This window comes from Etheostoma spectabile, chromosome 8, assembly GCF_008692095.1.
Source record: "Etheostoma spectabile isolate EspeVRDwgs_2016 chromosome 8, UIUC_Espe_1.0, whole genome shotgun sequence".
NCBI lineage: Eukaryota > Metazoa > Chordata > Actinopteri > Perciformes > Percidae > Etheostoma > Etheostoma spectabile.
Window position 1 is genome coordinate 16,246,714 of NC_045740.1, and position 9,178 is coordinate 16,255,891.

Sequence of the window (9,178 nt, forward strand, 5' to 3'; positions counted from 1 at the left end):
TGTGGCCACAGTGTTACCTGGATGGAATTCTTTCAGGCTCTTCAGGACTGGACTCAGGGGTGGAGATGTACACAGGGTCTCCCTCCTGAACAAAATCACATGCCATGACATGAGAACTGGTCGCTTTTACATTTTTTTCTTGTTTTAAGTTATTAAATAACGTCATGAACACAGCTGTAGAGTCATCTCACCGTAAAATGTCTTGGCATGCCGTCTTGATTTTTGAGAATTTTCACCCTCTGATCGCTTTCTGTCATGCAGAGGAAGTAACTCTTGACGTTGGCTTGACACTGTTCCAAAACAAACATAAAATGCACCTTCAATTTGTATTAACCACACAGGCAAAAAAAAAAAAGAATGGAAGAAATTTCCATTTCTACACACCACACTCCTAATCTCCTGTTGTTTAATGGAAAACATGTCATTTCTAACTTATGCTAGATGCTGACATGAAATCTATGGAAGCCAATTTCTGCCAATGTGATGAAAAAAGATCCTGTAAGTTATTATAGTTAGAAATTCCCAAAATAAGGACTTTGTATCTCACATAATGACTTAGTGTCCCAAAAGTATAAGAAACTTAAAAATGATGATTTAGTTTCCAAAAATAAACCTTTTGGAATAATGGCTTAACATCTCAAAAGAATGAATTAGTATCTTCAAATTAGTGACTTATTTTGAGTTACTAAGTCATTATTTTGAGAAAGATTCTCATTGTATTGACTTACAGAATCAAGTTTTCACCATATTTGTTCATTTACATGCAGAAATGGGCTTTCACATATATGTACCTATACTGTAAATACAGTATATCACCATGCAACAATGTCATTGTGGAATGACAGATTTTACTGTATATGAAACTACAATTTAACCCTTCTGCTGTCCTCGGGTCAACCCCCTTTTTAAAGTTACTATGTCTAAAATTTGGGTTTCTTTCAACCAAAGTGCCCAAAAATAACACGGATGGTTCCATACAACGCTGTTCGCAAGTACAATTAAAATGTTTAAATACAACAGAAACAACCACTTGGATAATGCGACTCTCGTCTCCTCCAGAGAACATGATCAGTGCTGAGGTGTGATGAACAAGAACGGCTGTCATGGGTGCTTTCTTACTGCTTTGTTCTGCCTCAGAGCCTTCAGGTCCTCCTGAGCTCTGAACCTTTCGGCTAACTCCTGGTGCTTCTCCCTCCAGCTGAGACACTCGGCCGTTCTCTCCTGCCGCTCCTTCTCAGCCAGACGCCTCTCGGCCTCGGCCTCCTGCTGAGCCTGGTTGGCCTTTTTGCCGTCCTCTTCCGACGCCATCGCTCTGCGCCTCCAATTCATCTCACTGTGAAAGCAAGACTAAAATGACATCCAAAAATACCTAAATTTAACCACCAGACTGCAGAGAAACTGATTTCCATTCCGTTTTCCACATTGTTTTACAAACTCGCTCTTATGCTTTGCTATTTGTGCCTTATTATACTCCTTTTCCTCATTTTTTCTCATTTTAGTTCACCTTTCTTCCAATCTTGTGACTTCTACTTTGTTAAGAACCTTAGTGCAATGTTGTGTTTTTAAAGTACTGTTTGCATCATGACTACATTTGCTTGTCTGAAAGGTCATTTAAACCTTGTATGCAGATACAAAAACATAACAAATATTAGCCAGTAAATCAAAGCAACAATCTGTTTTGACAATGTAAACCTCTTTACCAGTACAGTAGCCTGTGTGGATTAATCTAGAGTAGCTAAACACATCTGGATCATTTGTCTGTTCACTGACACTCCACAGAGGCCACCTGGACGTGTGTCCAAATGAAGGTGAAGAAATGTGTGATTTAGTGGGTTTCTACTTTTAAGGGAGTATTTGAAATCCTGCACATATCTTGGGAAACTTATCTTAGAATCAAACAGCCCTTCTCTTTTCTGACATTCATCTTTCTAAAAGATGATCAAAAAGAATAGTTTCTACTCTTTTGTCTTTTCCTTTGCTGCCCCCTTTAAATCCTTCTTTATTCTTCTTCACTTCCAACTTTCCTCATCTCTTTTCACCGTATCCATCCTCCAGTCGTGTTCTTATTGTTCTTCTGCATTCCCATGTAAAAAATAAAATATTTGACACTGAAAATGTTTTGCAAGCACTCTTAGACTGGCTGATCTCATCCTTGGGGGGACGCCTTCATCATTCAAATGAATGATTTTTTTTAAGTCTGAGTTTCAGTTATGTTTACAGTGTGTCTACAAACTAAGATTTATTCTGGACATTGTCTTGGGCATTGAGAGGTCAAACATACCCAAAAATGCTGTAAAAACATGGCAGGAAATCGCCATCAAACAAAGGCCAAGATCATAACTCTTTTACCAGCGTCATCTGCTTTGAGGCTTCCAGTTTTACACTCAGCAGGAGAATATATGTCCTTTCTGGTTTTTGAAAATGTAGATCTTAAATGGAGTTAAGTACTTATCCAGTTACTGTATGATGCAGCTCTGGGTGGTCCCAAAATTGTAAAAAAAAGCAAAGCAAAAGCAAAAGATGTATTTCAGCCAAATTGCCTGAAAAACTTCAAAACATAAGAAATCCATTTGAATAACATGATGCTGGTCACTCCTCTGACTAAAATCTCATCTTGTAAATGTAATTTCTTTTTATTGTGATTTCCCATACGGTTACATAGTTTGCTATTATGTGTGGATGTATTGCTTCCTATATGTGGAGTACATTCCCACTCTATTCTTTTTTAATAAGGGATAACAATAAGGTTTGACATTCAACCTGGCTGTTTATCATTTCTTACGAGACAATTACGGTCCACATTGTGACTGTGTGTCTGATTAGTTTGGCAAAGCAATTACTTAATCATTCAAAACATTTCTTTTTTTTACTTATCACATCCTTTGTATAGTAGTTACATACTGAAAAATAATCTTTTCTGTAGTCTTTTTGTGTCTAATTAATGAAACAGGTACGTAGAAGAGGGATAAGTAGGTTAACAGTTGCAAACAAACTAAGGTCTAGCACTGAAACGTTGCAAATAAATGTACATTGTGCGGGAGTTTATTTGCAACTTTTCTAACAAAGAGTATGAAATCCTACAATACATGTTCAGCTGAAATTTGGTGCACACCAGGGCTCTATCCTTGGTCCTATTTAGTTTTCCTTATACAGCACATGCTGACCGTTCTGAAGTGTAGTCACTTATCATTGTTATGCAGATAAATACAGTTGTATCTTTCTTTCGAACCTCAGCTACTAATATTGGTCTGCCCCCTCTTGATTCTTTTTTGTCATATTATAATTGCAGCTTTAAAAGTCCAATGTTTAAGAATTTCTCCCATCTAGCGTTGAGCTCATATATTGCAATCAACTCTCTCGCACCACACAGTTCAAAGTATGTATTACAGCTATAGTAGCCTTTACACTTTTAAAAAGCTGGTCTCTTACTTTTTTCAATATGCTTTTCTATTTCTGGGCAAAGAAGAAGACTTCTATGCCAAGTGATTGACCACTTCGTAGAGTCTGCACAGGTCTGATTGGTTGAAGGACTTTCCAATTACATACAGAGTCACATAGAGCAGAATCCCCGGACCAATGTTTAATCTCAAATCTATTGAGTTTTTCTTAGTCTAGCCAGACTAGAACAGCATATCAAGAAAACAAAATCTCTGCTAAAATCAAATCTGTTTTGATCTTTTTTACTCTGCAAACTAAACAATTATATAACACTTTCTGTATGTACTGTACTTTGGGTACACAGACAAGGTACCCATGAAATATACCTACCTCTGTTTAATTTGGATATTTTCCTCTGTAATCTGTCTCAGCTTGTGTCGGAGCTCCTCTCTGTCTCCCCCCAGGCTCCTGTTCTCCTGCAGCAGGGCCTGCTTCTCCCCTGACACCCGGTCCAGCTTCAGCTTGTTTTCAAAGTAACCCTTCTCTGCTTTTGCTAGTAAAAGCTGCAGATCAGTGTGCTACAGAAAAGAAAAGGCAGATGCCAAATGAATGTCATGGGTCATAATTGAGTCGATTCAGGCCCCTGATAATGTTATGTCCTGTTGATGCCCTGGCTGATTGAGAGATATTGACGCTGGTATCAGAGAAAGAGAACTTAACCAGAAAACTGCGCTAAAAATATTCCAAATCCAATCTGGTTTGGGAAATGTCATCTGAAGGTTCATTGTTTTGCTTATCAATACAACATGATCATGACCATAATTTGTTAAATGTTTCCTCTCACCCCATGATCTGGAGAAAGTAATGGGTTTCTCTCTGGCACCGTTCGATCGATTTTAAAATCTCACTAGTTGTATCAAAGGCAGATTTTGTAAGCCCTCTGGTCTCATCGAGGTCTTTGAAGTCCTCTGACCTAAAACTGTTGGCTGTTACACTTCTGATATGTTAAGGATTCCCCTTAGATTATGAACACTCTCCCACTTATTATGATAAATGCACACACAACCGGAAAATTTGTATTTATTTAGTATTTTAGCTTTAGGCACTTAACAATCAGTTATGGGTCTAAATCTCTGTTGCTTGTTCTTACACATTGTATCTGGTTTGAACATTTTAGCTTTATTGAACTTGTGTTGTTTTAAAGAATGAGGCTGGCAGTATTTTACATTTTTTTCATAGTCAATAAATCCCATGAAAAGACCAAAACCAACAATGTGGTAGAGACTTTCAACAATGGAGCTTGACACAGAGGACGATGTATCAGGCTGTGTACTCAGACGGTAGGATACTTGTTAGTGGGATATATTAAAGGTGCTCTAAGCGATGTTGGGTGACTTTACTTCTTGTTGACGTTCAAAGTACGAAACTAGCTCACCCCGCCCTCCTCCTTATCCCGTCCCCTCCCTTCTGTGCTTCCACGCGCTAACCCCCCACCCCCAAATCCTTCCCGTCGGTTATTGGCTGGAACACTGGAACACTGTTAGTGTATGCTTCGTGGTGCAGGTTGGCGCAGTTTATTTTTGTTGCTGTTCAAAGTCCCTGGGCTGTCTACAGAGAACATATTTTTTACAGTGTGTTCTGTGTTTAGGCAGCCCACGGATTGTGAGGAGATGTTTGCTGTATGTGATGACAAGTGTTGTTGCCTAAAACATCGCTTAGAGCACCTTTAATTGTTAACTTTGGTCTTTTTATTGGATTTGTTGACATTAAGAAGAATATAGATTATAACCAGCATCAACCTTTAAATGCACTTCCTCACAGTTGCAATAAATTGACTTGATTTTTTACTATATATTTCAACACATAATTGTCCTTGCAGTTGCTAGCCCCCCCGGGCCTCTGTTCTTCAACTACTGCATAATTTGGTTAAACAAAAATGCAACCTGCTGAAATTTGGAATGACTTGTTGTTGTTTTACATTCAGTGTAACATCCCACCCTGATGGAGTCATGATGTAGCACCCAAGGCGCAAACACATAACATGTTGCACTGTAGTTACATTAGTTGCTGCCTCCAATTTTTTCTGTTCTGTTGCTGACAAGTTGTGTTAAGGTGAGTGTGCAGACCACCTGATAATATCAGTGTATAACTGTGTACCTCTTTTTTAAGATGCTGCAGTTCCTCACTCATTCGGCTCCTGTCGGCCTCTGCTGTCTCCTTGTCCCGCTGATACCCGAGGGCCCGAGCCTCAGCTAGGGCCCTGCACTTCTCCGCCTCCGCTCTGGTCTCCTCCGCCTCGTCTGCCGCTCTAGAGCACAAAGTCGCCCTCTGCTGGCTCTGATACAGCTTCTGCTTCAGCTGATGTGGGTCACAGAGAAAGGTGGATGCATACTGTAATGACTTAGTCAGGAAACAGCAGAGGACTGCCTTTTGTTTTTAGATGTAATACGACTCCAAACACAGTGAGGTACTACGTGGCATGAATGAATATAGTTTCATGGTACTACATGAAACTCCTTCATACATTTATGTAAGGTCACTCACTACCATCAGAGACTATCGAACTCAAATGCTGCCTTCTTCTAGTATTAAATGGACACTTCCTCCACTTATTGTGGCAGGCATTTGCTACAGAGCCTGTGAAAGCAGTTGCACGTCTTCTCTGGCTGCTGAGGAGCTTTTTCAAATCAAAGAAAGTAGCCTAATCTGAGATCATCATCAGTGTGATCTTGAGCTACAACTTTATAAAAGATTCCTGTTTTACAAACTAGGATTGTGGAGTTGGAAATACATTGGCCAGGCATTGCAAAGAGGCTAGTGGTTGTAAATATAGAATCTAGTGTTTTTTGAGCTTGACTCATACGAACTGAAAGTCAGGATATCTCAGCCTCTTCTGCAGCGATTTCCCCCATTTAGTTCTAAATCTAATAATTAAGTATTATTAATACTAATTTAACACAATTCTTGGTGTTTTATGAAGACCTATGCCTTATTTTGATCAGTCCTCAGGAGAAGGCTGGCCTTTTCATCTCTTGAGTTATGCACTGTTTAAAACTCAGTGTTTGAGTGTGTACCTCTTTGACTTGAGTCTGCAGCTCCTGGTTCAGATTCCTGAGGTTCCTCATGGTCAGCTCATTCTCTGTGCGCATCATAATCCGCTCCATGTGGATCTCATTAGACAAGTACTTGTTTTCTTTTCTCAGATCCTCGCATTCCTGAGGAAAATGACTGAATTACTGACTGGTGCCAGTAAGAAATTCATCATTCTAACAAGACCACAAGTTCCTGGAAAGAGTCGGCTGAAAAAAGAGAAGTGCCCTACAAAGCCTTAAGCATACTTATTTATTTATTAAGGATTTTTATTACCAAATGGCAGAGTTGTCAAGTAATGAAGTACAAATATTTACCTTACTTATGTAGAAATTTTGGATATCTATACTTTACTGGAATAATTATTTACCGCAGACTTATTACTTCTAGACTATGTCTTACATTTTCACGCAATTATCAGTTCTTTCTATCAATCAATCAATCAAAATTTATTTATATAGCACTTTACAATTACCAGCAGGCATCCAAAGCGCTTTAACAAAATGAGTAAAATCACAACATACAACAGAAAGAGTAAACACAGAAAACAATAAAATCAGAAAAGGTTACAAAGAAACAAAAGGATGAAATTGTCACACCACTGCTACGTATTAAAAGCCAGACTGAACAGATATGTTTTGATTTTGGACCTGAAAAGAGTGACATCTGTAACAGTACGTATATCAGGGGGTAACTTGTTCCATAGTCTCGGGGCAGCAACTGCAAAAGCCTGATCACCCCACCGTTTATACCTGGACCTTGGGACTTCTAAAACCAACTGATTTGAAGACCGCAACGACCGGTTGTGTTCCCGCACAGTTAAAATTTCAGACAGATACTCTGGGGCGAGACCATTTAAAGCTTTAAAAACAAACAATAAAATCTTAAAATCTATTCTAAAACGCACCGGGAGCCAATGCAGGGTGTAGAGAACGGGAGTGATGTGGGCACGTCTGGGTGTATTTGTTAAAAAGCGAGCAGCAGCGTTTTGAACAAGTTGAAGACGTGAGATGGAGGTCTGAGTCAGACCAACATAGAGGGCATTGCAGTAGTCCAACCTTGAACTGATAAAAGCATGAACGGCCTTTTCTAGGTCATGCCTGTTCAGAAAGGGTTTAACTTTAGCCAGCAGGCGAAGCTGGAAAAAGCTCATTTTAACAACGTTACTGATCTGCTTGTCAAATTTCATGCTGCAGTCAAAAGTAACCCCCAAGTTTTTGACAATAGATCTCGTGCAAGATGCCAGAGCTCCCAAACTCACAGCTGGGCCATTCTGCATGCCTGGAGTACTAAAAATAATACACTCCGTTTTATTATCATTCAAATTAAGAAAATTGTCTGAAAGCCACAAATTAATATCAGCGATGCAGCTTAGCAGGGAATTAGTGCAACACTGTCATTTGCTTAATAGGCAAATAGATTTGCAAATCATCGCGTAGCAATGAAAGACAGGTTGTGTTCCCTATAATCGCCCCTAAAGGCAGTAATATAAAAAAACAGAATAGGGCCAAGGATGATCCCTGTGGTACCCCACAAGAGAGAGGAGCAACTGACGAGGAGAGGTCACCAATCATAACAGAAAAACTCCTATTTGACAGATAGGAGCGAACCATTAAGTGCCAACCTTTGATCCCTACACAATTCTCAAGGCGTGAGAGGAGGACTGCATGGTCCACTGTATCAAACGCCGCTTCTACTCCTTACATTTTAAAAATAGCCTCATAACTTCTACTTCCGTTTGACTTGTTTTCATTGTTCAAAAAAACACAAAAAAAAAAAACATCCAGTTAAATCACGCCATCCGGATAGAGTGAATTTGATTGTGGTTGGATAAGAAGTATGAACATATACTGTCCCATTCCGACACACTACTGGTTTGAACTCAATCCATCGCACCTGCAAATGACATCACACTCCAACAAGGAAATAGCAGACGTATGTAGTCTAGTACGAAGATGTCCGTGGCAGAGACTCAAGAGAACTCAAGCAAAATTCAACCAAAACAACTCCTTTCAAATGCGCTGCAAGCTCTGCGCACCCAAGTACCATGAGCTAATTGTTTCCAAAACTCGCCGTAGCATATTAATATTATTTTTTTCCCCTTACATTACTTTTACTTTAACACTTTAAGTAGTTTTAAAACCAGTTCTTTTACACTTTTACTCAAGTGAAAAGCTTGAGTTGATACTTCATATTCTACAGAAGTCTTTTTAAACCCCAGTATCTATGCTTCTACCTGAGTAATGAATGTCAGTACCTTTGACACCGCTGCCAAATGGAGTCTGTCCAGCTGTCATGAAATTGTAGGTTGAATCCTGCTGGCTATTGGCAAAAATTACAATCAGCGGTATCTAAACTTATCTGGAAAGCCAAACGGCCTCGACTCAAGATGTCTGCTCTACAGAGAAAAAAATAGGATGGTGGCCTCTCAGGTCCCAACTTCTATTTATGTTTTTTTAGTATTAAAGCCCCTCCTTACTTGGTTTAACCCACGATGTGTCTGTTTGTTGCCGTACCTTACAAAGCCCCATGACGTTCTTTTTGCCATTGTTTCTAACAAACGCTTTGACCCCTTCATCTCACGTCTCATCAAGACTTGGAGATTAGCTGAAACACCCTGCCACATAGCTTGTAACTGGCACACTTTCCCTTCTGTATTCAGTAATACAGAACTCCTGATTGGTGGGAGGCCGATAACAGCCCCACAATG

At 39.5% G+C, this 9,178-nt stretch overlaps 1 protein-coding gene across 1 annotated transcript in view; it reads right to left on the minus strand.

Annotated features, from left to right (window-relative positions):
- LOC116694811 (myosin-14) overlaps positions 1–6,542 on the minus strand; it is an 8,105-nt gene extending 1,563 nt beyond the window's left edge. The window contains exons 1-6 of the mRNA XM_032524703.1: positions 6,453–6,542; positions 5,536–5,778; positions 3,769–3,956; positions 1,120–1,333; positions 192–290; positions 18–85 (exon numbers count right to left, since the gene is read on the minus strand). Coding sequence (XP_032380594.1) covers positions 18–85; positions 192–290; positions 1,120–1,333; positions 3,769–3,956; positions 5,536–5,778; positions 6,453–6,542 — 902 coding nt within the window. The remainder of the gene's footprint in view (positions 1–17; positions 86–191; positions 291–1,119; positions 1,334–3,768; positions 3,957–5,535; positions 5,779–6,452) is intronic.
- Positions 6,543–9,178: the final 2,636 nt, after the last annotated feature.